The sequence below is a fragment of the Cyprinus carpio genome, chromosome B1 (genome assembly GCF_018340385.1).
Source record: "Cyprinus carpio isolate SPL01 chromosome B1, ASM1834038v1, whole genome shotgun sequence".
NCBI lineage: Eukaryota > Metazoa > Chordata > Actinopteri > Cypriniformes > Cyprinidae > Cyprinus > Cyprinus carpio.
This window is the reverse complement of record NC_056597.1, coordinates 1974140-1995881: the sequence shown is the minus strand read 5'-3', so window position 1 is coordinate 1995881 and position 21742 is coordinate 1974140. Positions and strand designations below refer to the sequence as shown.

Here is a 21742-nt window from a genome sequence, read left to right as displayed (position 1 = left end):
AACTCCCTCCCCTTCAGTGACCTAAATTCATTAAATTCCAGTTAACATTCCATAAGTTACTAACACTTCATGAATTATTATCATTTTGTTTTTGCACTACTATTACTTATTTTACACTGTGTGTGCACAAATGAAATATGGACAAAAAAATCAATAAAGCACATTAAACTGATATTAAGAGAGAGGGGGTGAAGTGGCAGTTAAACTATAGAATTAGGCCACAAAGACACAGTCACATGGGACCCCTACCACATGAGTGCACTCTCACAATGACCCTTTAACAAAACATTTTTACATACCAGGACATATTACACAAGCATAATGGTTTTAAGGATATGCAACCATAGAGCATGCCTATGGAATTCAGGAACATGTTGTGGTCTTGTGAGGCCCCAGGGGACCATTAGTTTGGAAGCCCGAGAACCCAAATATTAAAATAAAATAAATAAATACCATACACAATACCATACATACTTTGGAAAAAATTAGTAACTTTTGCTGCGCCCTCTTACATCTGCTGCTATCTGTCTGTCTCCTCATGTGCCAAAAATGTCAAATGAATTATTGCTGTATTTACAGGCAAATTGCAGTGATCATTTACTTTATTATTGTAGTTCATATAATTGTTAATTATTGGCAAACATCCAAATGCAATATGTTTGTATCCATTTACAGTTGCAGTACCTTGCTCTCAGTTTAGGGGTTCTGGGCCCATAATCAATTTTTTTATGAAATTTAGTGTTTCTGAGCATGAACCAACACCTACTTTAATATTTTAATAACCCTTATGTTGTGTTCTGGTCAATTTGATCCAGAGAGGATTGTCATTTTGCTATATAAACAACAAATATTGGATTCGATCTTGTCTTCTTTCAACATTATGGTGAACATTGCCAACATTATCCACAAACAATGCTTTTTGTTTCATTCAAAATCGGAGGTGCATAAGCTCAGATCAATGAAGCCTATCAATCAGTTCCAAAAAGAAATACAAAACCTGTGGTACTTAAACTCAAGGGATAAAAAAGCCCCCAACGACATGACAGCTTTGCAATTCCTATCTTTCAGTTCAGCACCCTCTAAAAATGCAAATATATGAATGACGTAAGCAGTGGATTCCTGCATGTGTGCAAGAGCTCATTAAAGGGCTTTTCTCATGTGAAAGAATCTGACTGTCCTGTAGTAAGTGGGTGTGTCACTTGACATAAATACCACGAGTGAGTTCATTTTGACGTAAACTAGTCAGGGAATCTCATCACACACCTGTCCTCGTAACTCTGATTGGTAAGATCAATTAACTTTTTGGTCTTAATCAAAGTCCTGTATGGGATTTGATTTTTTACCTTATAAAAATATATAACTTATTTACTACAAGCCTGTCATCTTTTAAAATGTAAGAAATTACATAATATCGTATTTAATTTCATAATTAATATTTCTTAGATCGTTGCGTCACTGAAGGATATGTCTCTCCGTGGGACTCTCGCGCTCCTGCTGTTCCTCGCGTGTCTTTCACAGCTCATCTTCACTGCTGAAAGCATCAAGGGAGCGAGGAGGAAAGAAAGGAGGCAGGAGAGCCGAGGTGATAATAACATTTCTGTACAAAAAGGAAAGTTCACAACCAAGGACAAGGCGCAGTGTTCGTGGGTGGCACGTGGAGAGGACAAGTACACCATGACTGTTACATGCAAGCCTGGAAACGGGGATGGATTCACCTGTAAATATACTGCAAAGCCAGCGACGTGCACCGAATATGGGTCTAATCCCGAGGGATATTGGAAACAAATCGCCAGATCAGTTAAAAAACAGAAGAAACTTTGCGTGGATCCGCGCGCAATGATCCGAGCGGGCATGTGTAAGCGCGCGCCGCTGGATGCGCATTTCAAACTCTCCGAAACGTCACAAGCGAAACCCCCCAAGACAGAGAAGACGCCGATAGCCACGAACACAACGCCTCCGGACACTAAGCGAAAGTGCACGGAGCGCGTTGACCACAGCGAGGTAGCTAAAGAGAAGTGCGGAGATTCCTGGGCGAGTCTCTGCGCGTTTCTCTTCACTGTAATCCAGAGCGGAGACTGCTAAGCGCGCGACGTGTATGTATGCTTTTGTGGGTACTGTTATAGGCTACTACTGATAAAGGTGTAAAACATCGCTTTTTTTATTGTAAACTCAAAAATGTACTGTACTGATTCTGACAATTGGGAAGGTGGGTCAAGATGTGCTTGTTCCCACCACTTGTAGTTTTTGTCTTGACCATAGTGTCATTAAATTTATTCATTACACATTTACAGTTTTTAATGATGACATTTAATCGGATAATAGTGATATGTCTATTTATATTATGTTGAATATTACGTTTTCATTTATTTATTATAGGGGCATTTTGAGGGATGTAGGAAAAGTAAATAATTTAGATGTTTGGAGATTTTTTATTTCGAAGAGAAAAGTTTAAATAGAACCCTAGGGTGGGACGACCCCAGTGACTTTTTGTTGCTACTTTTATGGTCATTAGGTTATAAATCAATTGTTTTATATCTTTCAATTTGATTTTAAAAAAGCCCTTTAAATCATTTTTACTTTTGTGCTTTAACAGTTAAATTTGCAAATATGTACATTTGTTTTTCAAAATAATCAATTGGATGATGACCTTCATCATCATCTCGTTTTAGTATCCAGATGTTGTTACACAGCAAATGTAGCCTATTTTCGCCAGTCTACTGTAAAATACAAGACTCATTGCATTGTAACTGTATTTATGACATGCAAAATAAATATTTTTATGTAAGACACCCCATTTTCTTGTGAAATGACCACAAGATGTTTCATTTAAAATGCAGCTTTGAGGCAGAGATTATTAACAAAAATAGCATTTTATTTGGATTTTCATTTGGGAATTTTAAAGGTATATAATATAGTTAAAATCACACAAACATATAATCAGCCTAAACAAGTGATAAACATCCAAAATTTAACCATAAGAAACTACCACTTAATCTCAAACTAACTATGGTGGTCAGTGTAACCTAGATTGAGAGAACACAAAACTGTCTGCCACTAAACCAACCAGGTATCGCCTATATTATGGGGAGCAAATGACCCAACAAGGATAGTACACCATAAATTTGAAACCTTGTGGGGACATTTTTGGATCCCCATGAAGAAAACAGCTTATAAATCACACAGAATTGTTTTTTTTTTTTTTGTTTGTTTGTTTGTTTGTTTGTTTGTTTGTTTTTTTGAAAATCTGAAAATGCAGAAAGTTAGGTTTAGGGATAGGGTTAAGGTAAAGGGATAGAAAATACAGCTTGAACAGTGTAAAAAACATTATGCCTATGGAGAGTCCCCATAAAACATGGAAGTGTGTGTGTGTGTGTGTGTGTGTGTGTGTGTGTGTGTGTGTGCGTGCGTGCGTGCGTGTTTGTGTGTGTGTGTGTGTGTGTGCGTGTGTGTGTGTGTGTGCGTGTGTGTTTGTGTGTTGACTAAAGTAATCTGAGAATAGAAGCTGGAACGTGTCATTGATACTTTGCCCTTGTAACAGCATTCTTGGCAGTAGCCTATGAGTGTGTGTGTGTGTGTACCTGTTATTTCCAACGTTATGAGGACCAAATGTCCACACAAGTATAATAATACCAGTAAATTTTGACACTTTTTTGGCCCCTCATATATATAGAATCTAATAGCATAAAGTTGTTTGTATTTATAAAATTATATAATGAAATACACTGATGATGAAAAATAAAAGTGAGAATTAAACTTATGTTAGGGGTTTCAATATAAAGTATGTTCTCAAATGGAACCTTGACAATAATCAAGTAATTAATACATTCCATTTATATGACATCATATCAACACATGTGACAAATCATCCTTTGGGGTCAAAAAGGCAAGGGTTTGTAATGTGTGTACATTTGTTTTTGGAGATACTTTGTCACTGTGCATTCATAATTTGGCTCCCTGTCTATGGTTAATATGTAATCTTTCGTGTTACTTACAGAAGAGATTAAAGCTATTCTGTAATTACAGGTCGAAAAACTTCACCCAGGCATTTTTTTATACTGTCAGGAAAACCTAATTACAAATAAACATATAGCTGTAGTGCATTAGCGTAAAAATGGTAGGCTATATGTTTTTTATTACATATAGCTGTAGTGCATTAGCGTAAAAATGGTAGGCTATATGTTTTTTTTTCTTCCCAAGTATGATTTCTAAGAATGCAGATTTCAGAAAGGTACCTTTATTCTAAAACATCTTGTCCCTTTAGATAAAAAATAAAAATCATACCAAACTGAAATAGTCCACCCTAATCAATAGCCAAGACTTTAAAACACACACAGGCACATTTCCAAAGACTGACTGGATGTGACACACACACACGCGCGCGCGTACCTTTCCCGTCCTACAAAAGATCTCATGAAATGTTCCATTCCCACTGAAGTGTGGAAAATGTTACATTATATAACTAAACCCATAATGAAACTCATTCTTTTCATCTAAAGGCCAAATAATTGCTCTGTCACATGACCGTCCATGACATTTCCTTTAGTAAGAATACTTTTTCTTTCATTTTAGTTTCCCATGGGCACTCAGGCGGACACGCACAAAAGCTGAACATACATGTCTATTCTGTGATAAATCCTCAAAGTGGTCTAGCATGTGTGAACGTGTAATACAGCAGATGGTGCAGATGTGCACGTGATGAGCAAGAAGCATAAACAACAGGTCTACAGCACTGGATTGAAAGAGGATCAGTGGAAAGCTCATACATACATCTTAAAGAGATTTACTTCCTACTGATTTGACATTTAATACTTAAAGGAATAGTTCCCCAAAAAACGTTTGGAATAAAACGAGGAATAATGCAGACATCAAATTAACAAGTGTCTATGATTACTACTACTTGTTAGAATGATTTTAAGTAGAAATAAATCCTTATTATTTATTACAATTTGCACACACATACACAAGAATACATGAGCACATTTTTGATTGGCCTATAATGTGGATCATATCATGCCCATGGCCAATAAGAAACACTCTGATAACAGTTACTGCTGTTTTTCTTTCTATCTTTCCTACACAAACCCAAAACAATATTTATATTGTGCAATTTATACTTAACAGTTTGTGTAATCACACCACATTTCATTCCAACACCACTGAATGTCAACACAGTAAACGGTCAAAGTTTAAGATCATGTGATCAGGCATCAAGACCAGGTTTTTGGACCTTACTATTTTGAAAATGCTATGTTTAATATATCTTGTAATATCTTTCTGTCAGTAACATTTGTCATATAATTATGTCAAATATAATGTCAACTGACAATACCTGAATTCTGTTTTCATATATTTTAAAATGTAATTTATTCCTGTAATGGCAAAGTTGAATTTTCAGCAGTTATTACTCTGTTTTTTAGTGTCATATGATTCTTCAGAAATCATAGTTATTTGGTGCTCAAGGAACATTTGTTATTATTATCAACATTGGAAATGTTTGTGCTCATTATTGTCAAGTTGGATCAATTCAATTTGTCTTTGCCAAACAAAAACTTGTGAACAGTAGTGTGAGTGTAAACACACATACATATATATACAGTGCTAAAAAATGAGTGAACACTCAATTCACACACTGAATCTCAATGAGCGAAATATTATAAGTTATTATAATACAAAATAGTATAAATATTATAAGTTAATATAAGTTGGAAATCTTTACTTATATACATTGTGTAATTCGTTGAGAATAAAATGTGACAGTGGTCAATGGAAACAAAATCAACAACCCATTGAGGGCTGGATTCTAAATCACACCAAAAATCAAGGTAAAATTTGAAATGATCCAACTTGCATGAATTTAATCAAAGCGTCCAGGATAAAGTTAGTCAGACTAGTGCATATGTCCTCCACACAAGGAAGGACAAGGAAGAATTTTTTATATTGCATTAAGTGGGAGACCATGAATTCAATATTACTGATAAAACCTTCACATATTTCTGCACACACACCATTTAGGCTGAACTGAAATGTAGAGGAATAGAGGTGAATCTTAAAGCTGTACCTAATATATGAGCTCATTTAACATTCGGATAAACTCTATAATCTCTTTAAGCCAAAAGAAGAGTTAGGCAGGAAAACAGTGCACCTCTCATAGTATCAAATACAGTTCAGACATTAGTGTGTGGGTGTGTGTGTATAGGGAAGTTTCAAGTCTATTCAAGTTGCAGCTCAAACAGACCCAGGTATTCACTGGAAGTGAGCAAATTCTTTGCACACACATATTTGCGAATGTGTGTGTGTAGAATAGCTCTTCCTTTTTAAAGATCATGTTCTTACATGACTACTGCTGCACCTGGTTTGCCGGAAGAAGAGATCAAAGTCACACAGTTTCCTTGTGGAAAGGGGGTTACCTTTCCACAAACTAACAGATGCATGGGGTCATCTACAAAGTTTCCACAAATACCGAATATAAACATCTAAATGTCACGAATGCATTCATAACAACACATATATTGTGTCATTACCTTAAAACTGCCAACATACAAACTTAATTTATCATGACAGTAATGCTTCCTCGCTTTCATTCATTCACACACATCAGAGGTGTGTATTGTTTGGTGGGCTGGATTTAACATTCACTGTTGCTTTGTGTGGCTGAGGCCAAGTATAGGTCACTGCAGGAAAGTAATGGGAGTTACCAGATCAGGATGTTTTTAGAACATGATACCTGATTGGGTGACGTCATAGTGATGGTAGGTTTAGGGGTGGGGTTAGGTAAGGGGGATCATTTTGGTTGCATGATTTAGAAACACCCAGCAGTTTGAAAACACCCATGGTCATAAACGCCCACTTTTGCTCTGCAGAGACCTAAGTCTCAGCTGAGGTGGCCTGACAGTCCCACCCCTGAATTCAGACAGTTCGATTGGCCGAAATCCTACTATGAAGTCACAACCTATTGGGACAACATCTGCTCCTATCTATTGGCTGAGGATGGAAGTGACATACATAAGGGTCTATAATCAAAACTAGTCTCTATGAAACTTATTTAGTTGACAAACTCTGAAGCACACATCCACAAGCAGAACTAAATAATTACATGTACATCACCCTTAATTTTTTTGAGGAGGTGTGAATGAAGCTTGTTTACACTTGCAGTACATTCTCCAATATGCCTATAGTGATACAAGAAAGAACTACAAGCCGAGCATCAATTTTCCTGGAAATTTATTTTACTGTACCTTGCCAAGGGAAAAGGATAACATTATGATCCTTACTTCGCCAAACAATAGGACCATTATTAGAGCATATTCATATTTCAACAACTAACAAACTACATGTAATGTAGTCGCAAACCGGTAAGCATTAATCATATAATTCCTTAATTATTTAACTGTAGGCAATTTGATGCCTTCCGTCTGCTCTTTCAGATCATTCTTTGACTACAGCACCTCCCTTTGGCCAATATTGACCTATAGCGCACTGAAAGTCAAGTATTTTCATTATCACATTTTAATTGTCCACCAACGTCCAACAATATGAAATTATAATTTTGTTTTGCCTGTTTCAACTTAAAGCAACTAAAGAACTTGAAGTTTAAAAAAAAAAAAAAATTGAAGGAGAATATCAAAAAACAATAAAAAAAATTATCATAATAAAATTATTCTTTTTTTTTTTTTTTTTTTTTTAAAAAAACTTCCTCGAGCCAGGATTCAAACTCAGGACGCTGTATAATCATTTCTGCAAATTCCAACCTCGAGCCAGGATTCAAACTCAGGACGCTGTAGCTGTATGTCGGCACAGTCCACAAGGATATCTACGCCGATTTGATGGTACACTGACTAATCCGTTCTGGTAGTGTGTACGTTTGGTGAGCAAAATTACGCTAAAAAGGTAAATTGCTTTACGACAACAAATGCACAAAACAGCCCAGTTGTCATGATGTCATCAGTCACACAGGAGACTATTTGCTTTTACTTCATCGTTTATTGTGAACATTATGGCAATGAAATATTAAAACATTTTAGTAAGTAGCACCATTTTCTTTAGTTTTTAAAGGAGTAGTTCACAAACACAATAAAAAATCTACCAACAACCAACCACCACCAAAACTTTACAAAACTCTATCTTCTGTAGAACACAAAATCTGTTTAAAACAAAATATATTTTGAAAAATTATAGGATCCGAATAGTTGATAAGCACCACTGACTTCCATAGTAGGAAAAAAAAAATACTATGGTGCTCATCAACTGTTCAGATCCCAACATTTTCAAAATTTCTTCTTTTGAGTTTCAACAGAAGACAGAAACTCATACAGGTTTGGAATGAGTGGGTGGTGAGTAAATGATGACAGAATTTTTAATTTGAAAGTGAACTACTCATTTAATGAATATTAATAAGCTTTAAGAGGACAAATATTTTGTTAAGCTTAATTTGGTGGGTTTAATTATATATCAATGTGCCAATCATTGGCAATATGTTTAACTTTAAGAGTGGAATATTGAAGAAATAAACTACAGTAAACCTTTCCTTTAACTACCACAAATCTAGTTTAAAACATACTCAGACAGACCAACAGTTAAATAAACTTGCTAACGATGCCAATTATGAGACTGGTTGTTATAAAGTATACAAACAATAAATAAGTAAAAAATTGTTGAATGCATATAAAATATATCTTCATAAACTACAAGAATTCTATATTAATCAACATTAAAAAAAAATTAATAAAATCATAAGGCTTGAGTTTTCATCTTTAAAAAGAAATGAGTAAAACTGTCTTTTTTTCTATGATAGACTGTACAAGACAAGCAGAGAAGGGTTATTATGTTTTTCTCTGAGTCTTTGAATATGGAAAAGATAATATTTTTGAAGTTTATACTAAAATATTCTTCCTCTCTAAATCAATTATGCATTTCATGAAATATAAATGCCAAAATTTGCTCATTTGAATTAAGTAATTCTGTGCTATGCAGAGCATCTTCACAGTTCGACAAGAGATCCTTCTTTTGATTTGGAATGTCATGTTTTTGTAATTTGTCCTCAATTGGGTTCAGAAGGGGACTATGCCCTCGTCCCATAGACCAGCCCCAGAGATGGGAGTCATGGGATCTGACCCAGGCAGAGAGGGTGGCAGGGTTTATGCATCATCACCGCCACACAGCAGCAGCAGGGCTTTACGGTAGTCACCTGAAGTATCACCCTGTGGTAACGGAAAGAGATTTAAGGGAAAGATGAGAGAAGATTCAGTTTCAGTGATGTGGATAAAGAATAAAATTTATAAGGCATTAATTGCTAAATACTAACACCTGTATGCATGAGTATACCTGAATCATTTTGTGCAGAGAGGTAGCAAACCTCTTGCGGAATTCAGCACGTATATCCAACATGTCCACCTCACTGCGGGAAGCCATGATCCTAATCAATGTCTTGTCATCAGTGCCTGCTCCCTGCAGGATGAATGAAAATTAAAGCAGGTAAGTTCTTTGCATGGGGTTATTATTATTATAGTTAAAGCTGCAGCCCATAACATTTTTTTTGGTTAAAAATGAACCAAAATCATTATTTGAGCAAGTACATAACCAGCCAGTGTTCAAAACTAGTGTGTAAGTGAAAGTCGTGACATTTGCCAAGTATGGTAACCCATACTCGGAATTGGTGCTCTGCATTTAACCCATCCAAGTGCACACACACACAGCAGTGAGAAGTGAACACACTGTGAACACACACCTGGAGCAGCGGGCAGCTATATATCCAGCGCCCGGGGATCAACTAGGGGTTCAGTGCCTTGCTCAAGGGCACTTCAGCCATGGTATTGAGGGTGGAAGACAGCACTGTTCATTCACTCCCTCCCACCTAAACAACTAACCACAATAACACAACCTCCACCAAGAACAATTCATAACGGTAAACTCACTCTAACCATTAGGCCACAGCCGCCCCCAGTAAGCCTGCCTTCATTTAGCCCGATTCATGGCGGTTAGCTTATAATAATGTTTTCTAATTTAAGTGGTACGGGTAGGTTTTCACGGGAAATTCAAGCATGCTGCTGTGAATCGCAATCAGATAGCGATTTCAACGAGAGGGGTAATAATTTGGCAGGGGGTCAAAAATGGGCACAACACAACACCTGCGCACAACCCATGCAATTAAGATAATTTCGCAAACAGCTGAAATTGCAGGTTTTCAAACAGAGATGGCGAAAAAGAGGCAAAACTTCCGGACTGCAGCTTTAAAGGGATACTCCATCCCAATATGGACATTTTGTCATTAATCACTTATCCCCATGTCGTTCCAAACCTGTAAAAGCTTTGTTCGTCTTTGGAACTCAATTTAAGATATTTTGGATGAAAAGCAGGAGGCTTGAGACTGTCTCATAAACTGCTAAATAAATAACAGTGTCAAGGTCCAGGAAAGTATGAAAAGCATCATCAGAATAGTCCATCTGCCATCAGTGATTCAACCGTAACGTTATGAAGTGACGAGAAAACTTTTTGTACACGAAGAAAACAATCTCCTCTAGGGCTGCAACTAACGACTGTCCTTATACGTAAAAATGTAAATGTACTGCTCAGAAAAAATGTAAATGTACTGCTCAGAAGAGACACACAGAGGAGAGGAATTGTTGAATAAAGTCGTTATTTTTTTTCGTGTACAAAAACTATTCTCATTGCTTCATAATGTTACGGTTGAATCACTGATGGCAGATGGACTATTCTGATGATGCTTTTCATACTTTCCTGGACCTTGACACTGTTACTTGGTAGTCTATGGGACAGTCTCAAGCCTCCCGCTTTTCATCCAGAATATCTTAAATTGTGTTCTGAAGACGAACAAAGCTATTACGGGTTTGAAACAATATGGGGTTAAGTGATTAATGACAAAATTTTAATTTTGGGGTGGAGTAACCCTTTAACTAAAACTAAACTCATTAAATTTTTTTTAATGTTTTTAAACCATAAACTCATTTTATTCAGCTAGTTGCCAAAGCAACATTTATCTTTATTTCATTTAGTTTAACTTGGTGTACTATTGTGGGCTGTAGTTTGCCCTCCTCTGCTATACAGACATACTAAAATAATGATGATAATAACAACAACATTAATAATAAAAATGTCAAAACACACAACAAATATAAAAAATATTTAAAATTAAAATGGAAAATACAAAAATAAAAAGTTTAAAAATATATATACATATAACAGCATTTCAATGATAGTAAAATAACACTTCTTCTTTTGGTTCAGAATATCTTCTAATCAAAAGGATAAATATATATATATATATAAAGATATTTATTGTTCATAAATATTAAAATATAGATTCACCTTCATGGCACTGTAAAGGCTATCGGCAAAATAACCTGGCACACTGCGGGCACACTTCACTGTGGAGGCAGAGAAAAGAGTGTGTTAAGAGACAAAAACAGACACACATTGAGAAAAACCCATGACTCTGTGTGCTGCATATGGCTGATTCTTCAATTATAAGAAGTATTCCCTCTCCTAATATGATTTAAAAAAAAAGGGCAGATTGCATTTTTCCCCCTCTACTTTGGCCATAGTCCCTACCCATACTTTTTAAGTTTCTCTCTGTAATAAAATTATAAAAAGTGCTAAAATAAGGAAAATTATATTTTGCACTTGATTGAAGAATTAACCATATTTGATTGACAGAGGTGTGTATATGTTTGTGTATTTCTTACCCACAGCCAGCAGTACTTCTTGGAGGGTTCCTGATGTCTCTCTCTGGATGCTCTCCTCTATTTCATACCCAGAGAGCTTCCTATACTCCTCAAACACTGCGGAAAAACCATTAACAGAAAATAAATGACTATATAAAAACAAAAATACTAATTTTATTACCTACATGCATGTGTCACACTAACCTTTCCTAAGGTGAGCATTGCTACGGTTTCCCAGTATAGTGATGAACTGGCCTTCGTCAGTTCCAAACTTCTGTTCTCCTGCGGCAAACAGAGCCTACACCCAACACAAACAGTTTTTCAAAACTTTTTATTCCACATCCAAAACATTTTGAAGCTAACTCAACATGACCACTTTAGTTTAAACAAAGATGATTAACTTTTTATTCCACATCGAAAAACAACATGACCACTTTAGTTTAAACATGTATAACTCAACATGACCACTTTAGTTTAAACAAGTATTTGCAAATATTAAGTTGCATTGGACTTAATGTGAACTTACATATACAAACTTACCTGGGCATCGCTTTGGATGAGGTCTTCTTGTAAACCCTGCTGTCTGCTGGCCTATAGAGAAATCATATAATATCGAATGAACAGTAATACTTTAAATGACAAAACAAGCACACTTAAGTCTTAGGTCTGTTTATAGTGGATTGAAATTTCCAGTCTCACTTTATAAGAACTACTCACATACACAGACACATTATTGTTGCACAAATATTGCACTTTCATTTTTATTGTTTATGGACTACATACTTGTAGCAAAACAACCAGCATCCTCTGGAAATGACCTCCAGTGTCACCACACACATCTTCCTCCAGGTCATCATTATGCTCTATAATACATATATCGACATCATCAAAAGTAAAGAACTAAGAATGAGAATACAAAGTCAAAGTCTAATATTACACAACCGAAACAAACAAAGTTACCTCGCTTGTATAAACTTTTGATCTGGCTGACTTCATTAGGTGACCTAGATGCCAAGATCTCAACCAACACTTTCTCATCTGTGCCTGCACCCTAAGACAAAATGCAAATGTACAGATATACACTGATCTGTATCTGAAGTGTATTTCTCTACGAATACTTTTACAAAAAAAAACAAAAAAAAAATACACTATTGTGAGCAGTAGTTTTCTTGTCTTACAAATGATTGACAGCCCTGTAGTTATTGGTATGTACCTTAATAGCATCCCGCAGACATTTGACATCATACATGATGGGAGGAATCATCAGAGCCACTATCAGACTCTCAAACTTCCCACCCAGCTCTGACTTCAAATTATCCACCAAATCCTAAACAGAAATGAAAAGAAAAAAAGAAATGCATGCATCTTTTAAATGTTCTGCATTTATTCAAATTAAAGAGTGTTAGGAGTACATAAGTCATGCTGATGATATTACCTTTCCATGCAGGGTTTTGTATGCAGCTTTGATTTCTTGGCGCTGTGCATTACTGCGTGCTGTCAACAGCTGGAGAATGGCAGCCTCATCAGTGCCTGAGTAAAAAAAAAAAAATCTATTAATGTTGATGACCATTACATAATAAAAACAAAAATAACCAACACCTACAAACAAACACAAAACATACGCTTTTATCCATATAAGAATTAATTAAACTGATTAGACAAGCAAATATTACTAATAGGTCTAAATATACATTTATCAGACGCTTTTATCCAAAGCAACTTACAGTGCATTCAGGCTGTACATTTTTTTTTCTTTTCTTTTACCAGTGTGTTCCCTTGGAATCAAACCCACAACCTTTTGTGCTACTATCTATTATCTACTATACACAAACTGTGTAAGATTTCTGCTATTCTACATCATCATAGATTCTAATTTGCAGTAAAACTGATCCTAATAATAATAATAAATTAGTCACACTAACTGTGTAAGATTTCTGCTATTCTACATCATCATAGATTCTAATTTGCAGTAATACTGGTTCCATTAATATAATACTGTGTTGTTGTATTATAGACATGCATTTGAAGGTCTACTGATAAATAATGTGTCAAAATTAACATTTAGTACATTTGTCAAACTCACCGAGTCCTTTCATGGCCTTGTAGAGAACTTCAGCATCATTATTAGCATTGAATCCACTGTGGGGCTTCACTGTGCCTCTGCCAGCCTAATTAGAAAAATCAAGTGTTAGTTTCATGTTCTCTTTTTAAGGTATGTATATATTTAACTTTGGGAACTTAAGTAATGCATCTATGAGTCACAACCACACCCACATTTCTTCTGCAGCCAGTGATCTGACTCTTTAAGAAAATGTGCATTTAACTTTTACATGCGGTAGTTTTCCACATGGAAACTTTGAGCAACTACCTCAAATCTTCTCTGGCATGTGTTTTAGGGAGGTGGGGGATGATACCAGAATTGGATGTGGACATACAATACAATTCATACAACACCACATATATAAATTATTTTAACATTGTTTTCCAAGTATTGTTTATACAGTATTTACTTATTATCTGCATCCTATTTCTTAAAAGAGATACTACTGTCCACTCAAAGTAGGTGGACATCCAAAACGTTACTTCTACCGCCGCTCGTACCGCCGCCGCGGAGTGAAGATCTTGTAAGAACATGTGATCTTTTGGGTAAATCACACACACCTTTTCAAATTCTTTCATACAATTTAATAAACTTCAATGCAGAAACACTGGTGTTTGTTTGTGGAACAAAGGAGTGACAGGAAAAGGCACAGGCACACTGGTTTGTTCTCATCTTCCCTACTATATAGTAGGTAAGAAATAATACAAAAAAAAACCAATACCTCCATAACATTAAAATCAAAAAAGATTGAAAAAATCTAAAAACCATATTCTAAACACTTAAATGATGACTTACAACTTTTGTTGAAATTCTGAAATGTGCATACGATGGGCACATTACTGTTGCATGAGGCCATAGGAGAGGATTTGTGAATGGTAGTGAAGCGATGTAACTGATGCTGGTAGGTCACGTGACAATGAACCCATGGAAAATGTAGTACTTTGGGATTAAATTGATACTATATAGAACATACACAGAGTCTCAAAGTAATTACTTAGTCAAAGGGGGTATGTGATTTTGGACACAGCCATACACAGTGTTTCTGAATTCGGACCCATGTATTAGCATTTTACTCCTACTATTTTTATCATATCTTTCTGTGGCAGCAGGAGTAGTATAAGGTCAAAGGTCAAAAGCTGTTAAGCCCAAACTTTGCTAATAAATGTGGAGTAGGATTTACTTGAAAAAACATTTGCTAATTTTTTTCACTCAGAAAAGGCTAGTAAATTTACAAACATTTGCCAAGTAAAAGCCTAAACATAATTATTAGTAGGTTTAATTAGACATATTTAAGTTAAATTTACTTGGAAATTCCCAGTTAATTTTGTTGACTCTTTGTTTGTAAATTTTACATCATGTAATGCTTATCACTGTAAAAAAGTACACATTTTTCCTTCTTTTGCACTCATATATTTTAAGTAAAAATCAAACATTGAATTAAATAAAATCTGCAAGTTTATGCAATTTACTTTAACAAGGCAATACTTGAAAACCACCATTCTACTACAGCATGTGATTCACTTGCAAACATGCAAGTAAGCATGTAGACAGGCTGTTATCCTTTTAAGATAATATGCCTACTCAATAAAATGAATAGTCAAATGAACACAGAGACCTCAAAACTTGGTACAACACACACAATGACGGTAACAATCAGTGAATAGTGTTTGAGTATGAATGGGTCATTTTGAGTAGAAAATGAACTCCAGGTCTCACAAAACAGCATGTTACTAAAACAAACAACAACTAACAACTAAACTAAACAACTAACAACAAAAGCAACCATAAAACAGTGTACATTTTTAATTATTTATGCCCCACTGCATGATGGGAAATATGGGATCATAACTTTGATATTTACTTAAAGAATCCTTGTAAACATAACAAACGGTTCTAAGTAAAATATACTTGAGTTTTTTTAACTTTAATTTCTACTTAGGCAGTTCCATTTGAATTTACTTATGTATTTAAGTAAAATAAATAAAAACGAAACCTCAAGTAGCTTATTGAATTAAAGTTATATTTGGAAGTAAAAAGACAAAATAGTATTTGTTTTGTAAAATAAGGTCAAATGACAAAATCTTTAAATACAACATAAAAAAACCAATATACACAGAATATAAGGTCAAAGGTCAGAAGCTGTTAAGCCCCCAGAAACTGTCCAATAAGCAGTGAACATGTCTGTTGCATATAAACTTGCGACTCTAAATCAGCTGCAGTCTGCCACACAGATATAACTAAGCCTTGCCAATTACTTCTCGCCGCTTTTTTATTAGATAAACTAAATGACATTCTGTTGTTTGGGATAGGAAATGTATTGTTTGTCTCAAGCCTAAATTAATGTCTCAGCAACAGGAATGTGATCAATATCTCTGTTGAACACAAGTTGAATAACTGGTTATCTGCAGCCATCCATTCAAAATCTAGCTCCAAACAGAGCAGATTCCCGCTTTTGCATAATGGCAAGATACATTTCATGTTATTTAATTTACATTTTACACAAAATAAACAAATTATGATTAAGATGATATTGCAAATCTGGCTTTGGTGACAATTCACTAGATAAAGCTGAAGTGAATGCTAATTTATATTAATCATTTGACAAAACAGAAGCAAGGCATTGTGCCACAATATAGTTGAATAGCCTACATCTTAACATGCTGTGCAGATTTCTCCAATTACTTCCATACACTAACTTTTTTGACCTAGTACTCAAGGCTCAGTGAGCTGCCAGTTGGAGTCATGTTACTCAGACTCTTTCCATACAATAGAGTGAACAAACATATTTGACATATCCAAATATATGGAAATGATGGCAATATTAATTTACCTACAGCAACAACTGTCTGAGCGTTTTCCAGTCTCCCTGGTATAAACAGCTAAAAAAGAACTTATTTTACAATGCTACTGCAGCTTTCACTCTACAATGAAAAAACAGTGATTTAAAACACGTCTGTTTTTAATGCACGTTTTTAACCTGTACTGACAGTAGGATAAACGTCTGATAGTAGTATCAAAACATCACATTACTGACTTTGTCCTTTATTAAATATTATTAGTATCCGCCACGTTAGCGGAAATAATCCGTTTGTTAACTCAGCGGAACAAGGGTAAAGTAGAGGAATTAGGAAGAGAGAGGATAAAAAAGTGGAGAAACTGAAAGGGAGACAGACAGGAACGCCCTTTGGGTCGTTTAGCCCACGCGAATGAGTCATCGTTGCTCTCATTTACAACTGTTTTTTCTTTCTTTCTGAACATTTGTGCTGGTTTGTGAAAACTTAAACTCTCTCTTTAGTTGTAGTCCATAAAACATATTTATATTAAAAGTACCATCGTTCCCAGAAACATGTCGCATATATTGTTGGCTAATAAAGAAGCATCGTTTCATTCTGTAAGTGTTTGACAGCGAAACGAGTAAAATGACTTATATGGCTCCTGTGCCCCTTTAAGCAAGGGTTTTTTTTCTTTTCTTTTTTTCCCCCTCCTACGCAGCTATTATGGGCGTCGACACATAACTGTCGGAAATGTAACATAACCTATACTATATTCTCTATAGAAGATTAGATATCGGCAAAATAAAGGCGTGTTAAAACTTAATGCATGCTAAAATGATGATAGACTTTTATTACAGCAATAAACAAATTACTTACCATCTCTGAGGTTCAATACTTCAAAGCGCTCGAAGCTAAAAAAAAAACATACCGTGGAGCATTAAACATTAAGGTGATTATAAAGCATGTGAGTATAAAATGATATATATATAAAGCTTAGTTTATCAAGTACTGAGATAGGAAAAAAATGTTTAAAGATTTTCAGACAGGTATGTTCGTACCTGTGTATTCTATAGAAATATAAGTACGAAAAGTTTAGGCATTAGTGTTTAAGTCCCGTTTTCATTTACTTACCGAGAGAAAAGTTTCAATTTAGGAGCAGAAGACTGCAGTACAGACCGAAACAGCTGCAGGAATGAGGAATGAAATACGCTAGTAGGAGGATTAAACTCCACTACTACATCCAGCTGAGCAAATCCATACCAGCCCACATACAAGCTTCGACTTATGGGTAGTAGTGTTTCTGCTTTCTTCTCATATTTCAACACATCTGTGCATACGGAAGAATACAGAGAACCATTTTTTTTTTTTTTTTTCAATTTGTTTTTTTATTTTTTTTTTTTTTTTTTTTTTTGCATAATGCAAGCATTATTATACAAAATTGTAAACATAAACTTTTGCCATTCAGGACACTGGTTTGTGAAATCTGATGCGATTGTCCTCCACCCTGTTGGTCAACAAACTGTTGTTCCAGCAGGTGCTCTCAGTGTTCAATAAAACAAACGAAAAAAAACTACAACATAATCAAACACAAAGATGGGTGTCACATTACACAATTTTGAGAGTTGAGAGTTCAAACAGCTGATAAATCATCACAATAATCCACAAGTAACCCACATGACTCCAGTCCATCAATTAACACCTGTGAATCAAAAAGCTGTGTGCTAATAATACACCAATTCATCATATCACCCTGTAGCCCAAGACTGGTTGCCCACTAAAAGTATGGGGTGCAGCGCTTAATTTGTAAATTGCGAGGTCCCAGGAACAAAGCGGGGTAATGGATCCGGCATGTGATTAGAGGAGGAAGAGGTAATGGAGCGTTCGTGCAATCACATTATTTAAGACTTGCCTAAAATAAAATCTATAGATATAAAACAGTTCAATATCACAATGCTAGCATAAACATTTAACCTAGATAAATGTGCGCTGTTAGGCGCATAACCAAGCGTTTGTGCAGGGAGTGAAAACTATGCGCTCTGCAGCACATGGAGCCATGGCGCCAGCGCGGTCACTTGCATTTTTTTTTTTTTGTAACAGTAGAAATAACTTAAAATACATTGTCATTTTAATGCATATAATTTGTATGTAAATTTAATTAATATGTAATTTATATAATTTATATGTAATTTTGCTCATAAAGGTAAAAGTAATACATCATCATTCAGAACTTTAAAAGGTCTACTTTTATTTGTGTGCACTCACAATATCAACAAAACGTTGTGCTTTTATAAAATAAAGAAAACAAACAGGATGCGCTTTCTGCTGTCTCGTCTTGAGCAGGAGCACTTCACAAAAATGAACCGAAACTCAGCAAATATATGCCTCACAGACATAACAAATATATCTATAGAAAGCTTTAAATTACTACTTTAAAATTAAATCATTCTAATCGAAAACAAAAACTCTTTCATTATGTAATCCGTAAAGATGCATTTCTTTCTAAAGGCGTGAGATGGAGAGTCAGGATCGGCAACTTCATCTTTGCGACACTGACTAGTTTATCAATAAATAATTAAAATATCTTCTTACTATTTCCCCAGATACATTCATGGTAATTACTTTGTTGGGGCTTTGTGGCAAGCTTTAGCCAAATACGTGCGTTTGAACGCGGACCTCTTCCAGCTGCGCTGAAGGCACTTGCACTTGTGCTTGATGCTGCTAAACACTAAACACCGTCAGCCGGTCTTGACAGTTGCGAAGTCCGGCCCTGCCTAAATATAAGCCGGAACCCGGGTTGAAATGCAGGGCTCTAAAGTGGATTCACGATTGAAAAAAGAAAAGAAAAGAAAAGAAAAAAGAAAAGAAAAACGTTAAATCTGCTGGTGCAAATGGCCACTTATAGACGCACATCTTAATTTTTTTAAAGTTAGCTCTCCATCATGGTGTCCGATCGGTTTCGGTTAATTTTCCTGACTGACAACCGATGCTTGTTAGCCAATCATTAACCGTTAACCAACAAAATTAGAAGGTTAAATTAGATTTAAATAAATTAAAACTTAGAACTTAAACTTAACAAACAGCAGCACAAACATCAGAACTATTCACACATTGTCACGCACCTGCAGCGCATCTGTGTATGGAGAAAAACAGAATAAAACAACATATATAAAAGTAATAGAATACACATTCCTAAACATTTATATTTCACTTAAATAATGAACATATTAACAAAACCAAATAAAAAACTCCACGACATGTCCGTTTAATTTTTGTGACCGCGCCACAAGTTCAAGGAAACCAAAAAGGAAAGTGCACCCTATTTGGTTTCTTTATTTTTCAACAAGAGAGAAACTTAAATTTATAATTAATGGCATGGCTGGTTCAGTCGACAGAAATACGGGACATGTATAATAACTGATGAAATGTTTGCGGGGCAAATCTCAGTTCAGTCTGAGCGCTCATGGTATGCACAGTGCGTAGGCCTACAGCCGTACACCTGCAGGCACCACTAGTTTTACTAATTCCTGCAGCTTTCAAGTTTATAATAAAAGAAATTCCTGCAAAACATTTATTCAATATATTAGGCTAGATAAGTAAATGAATCCACACAAACTATCTGATTAAATCTGTCATTTGAAAACAGCGTTAGCGATTCAGCTGTACCGCTTTGACACTCTCAAAGCGGCGCATCTCATCTGCACTACAAGAGCTGCTTCACGCTGCGATTCAAGACTTTTGCTCGTATTCCGGGACAGTTGACAGAACTGTCACTTGCCTAATTGGGTCATTGTTGCATCGTCACAGAAATGTATCATTTGCACATCTTTTTAAGTTTTTTTAAGTCTCTCCAAATCAGCGTAGCGCCATTTTGGCAATTCTGAGCAGTACGCAGATGGTGTACGCTCTTCTGTGTCAGCCACACTGATGCGCTGTTCTCTTTCAAACCAAACCAAAAATAAAATAAAAAAAAAAAAACGTATCCTTGTGGCATGGCTGAAAAAGAAGGGCGTAAGCTGCTTGCGTACTAGTCAGATTTGTCAAAATGGCGCTATGCTGATTTGGAGAGACACAAAGGAGAGGAATCGTTGAATATAGTCGTTATTTTTGTTTTCTTCGTGTACAAAAAGTATTCTTGTCGCTTCATAACGTTACGGTTGAAACACTGATGACAGATGGATTATTCTGACAATGGTTTTATTTGGCAGTCTATGGCTGACAGTGTTATTTATTTGGCAGTCTATGGGACAGTCACATGCCTCCCTGTTTTCATCCCAAATATCTTAAATTGTGGGGGTAAGTGAATAATGACAAAATTTTCATTTTGGAATGGAGTATCCCTTTAATGTCAAAATTTTCATTTTGGGGTGGAGTATCCCTTTAAGTGAATGTAAATTGGATCCGAGCATTTGGTCTTGTGACAGCAGCCCAGTTAGGAGCCGCTCACAGGTCGTGTCTTTTTAAGGGGCCGTTCACATGTCCGTAACTCAACAGCGTCAAATAAGGAAGATCCACCAAAACGAGCTCATAATAGAAGATTTTTCATGAAATATATCACATGCACGCTATAGGTCAGCACGATGTCTTTCATTGGTGCCTGAGGAGGGGGATCCGCCAAAATGTGGTGCCGGATCAGATTTCAGAGGTACTGGATCTGGATCAGGCTTGTTCCGGCACAAATTAAGCCCAGGTTGTAATCCCGGCATCCTGGCCAAATTCGCCCATTCGCCTCTGTCCATCATCATGGCCTCCTAATCATCTCCATATACTGATTGGCTTCTTCAATCCTTCTCCTCTCCACTAATAAGCTGGTGTGTGGTGGGCGTTCTGGTGCAATATGGATATACATCCAGGTGGATGCTGCACATTGGTGGTGGTTGAGGAGATTCCCCCCTTCCATGTAAAGTGCTTTGAGTACCCAGAAAAGTGCTTTGAAAATGTAACAAATTATTATTAGTTCATTAATATTACTTTCTCCAGTGAAAAAAAAAAGTCTGAATCAGGAGAGAAATATGAAAAGAACTGTTTACAAGTAAAACAGTCCAAAACAGTTCTTAACAAATATGTCAGTAGATTTTGACAACCTTTTTTTTTTTCTTTTCTTCACTTGAGAAAGTATTACTCTTATAGATTATGGACTGGTATTTTGGCCAGAAGAGACAGTTTAAAGTTAAATCACCTTGATGTTATAT

General features: G+C 35.8%; 2 protein-coding genes across 2 annotated transcripts; one reads left to right on the top strand and one right to left on the bottom strand.

Moving 5' to 3' along the window:
* The first annotated feature begins 1136 nt into the window (after positions 1 to 1136).
* LOC109078185 (fibroblast growth factor-binding protein 1-like) lies at positions 1137 to 2805 on the top strand. The gene is made up of 2 exons (XM_042716181.1): positions 1137 to 1284; positions 1444 to 2805. Exon 2 carries the CDS (start codon positions 1465 to 1467, stop codon positions 2080 to 2082), a length of 618 nt encoding a protein of 205 aa, XP_042572115.1. The 5' UTR covers positions 1137 to 1284; positions 1444 to 1464; the 3' UTR covers positions 2083 to 2805.
* Positions 2806 to 8759: 5954 nt separating this feature from the next.
* LOC109092929 (annexin A5b) lies at positions 8760 to 13917 on the bottom strand. Its single transcript, XM_042716180.1, has 11 exons — positions 13762 to 13917; positions 13114 to 13208; positions 12892 to 13005; positions 12639 to 12729; positions 12462 to 12541; positions 12219 to 12269; positions 11883 to 11976; positions 11700 to 11795; positions 11323 to 11381; positions 9322 to 9444; positions 8760 to 9197 (listed from the first exon to the last, which is right to left on the bottom strand). Exons 1-11 carry the CDS (start codon positions 13772 to 13774, stop codon positions 9135 to 9137), a joined length of 879 nt encoding a protein of 292 aa, XP_042572114.1. The 5' UTR covers positions 13775 to 13917; the 3' UTR covers positions 8760 to 9134.
* Positions 13918 to 21742: the final 7825 nt, after the last annotated feature.

Excerpts from the sequence above, each read along its gene's own strand:
- LOC109078185 (XM_042716181.1), top strand. The coding sequence starts at position 1,465 with ATGTCTCTCCGTGGGACTCTCGCGCTCCTGCTGTTCCTCGCGTGTCTT.
- LOC109092929 (XM_042716180.1), bottom strand. Across the intron at positions 12,542-12,638 it reads CAAAAGTTTATACAAGCGAG|AGCATAATGATGACCTGGAG; the intron begins GTAACTTTGTTT and ends TATGTATTATAG. Across the intron at positions 11,796-11,882 it reads CAATGCTCACCTTAGGAAAG|TGTTTGAGGAGTATAGGAAG; the intron begins GTTAGTGTGACA and ends GTTTTTCCGCAG.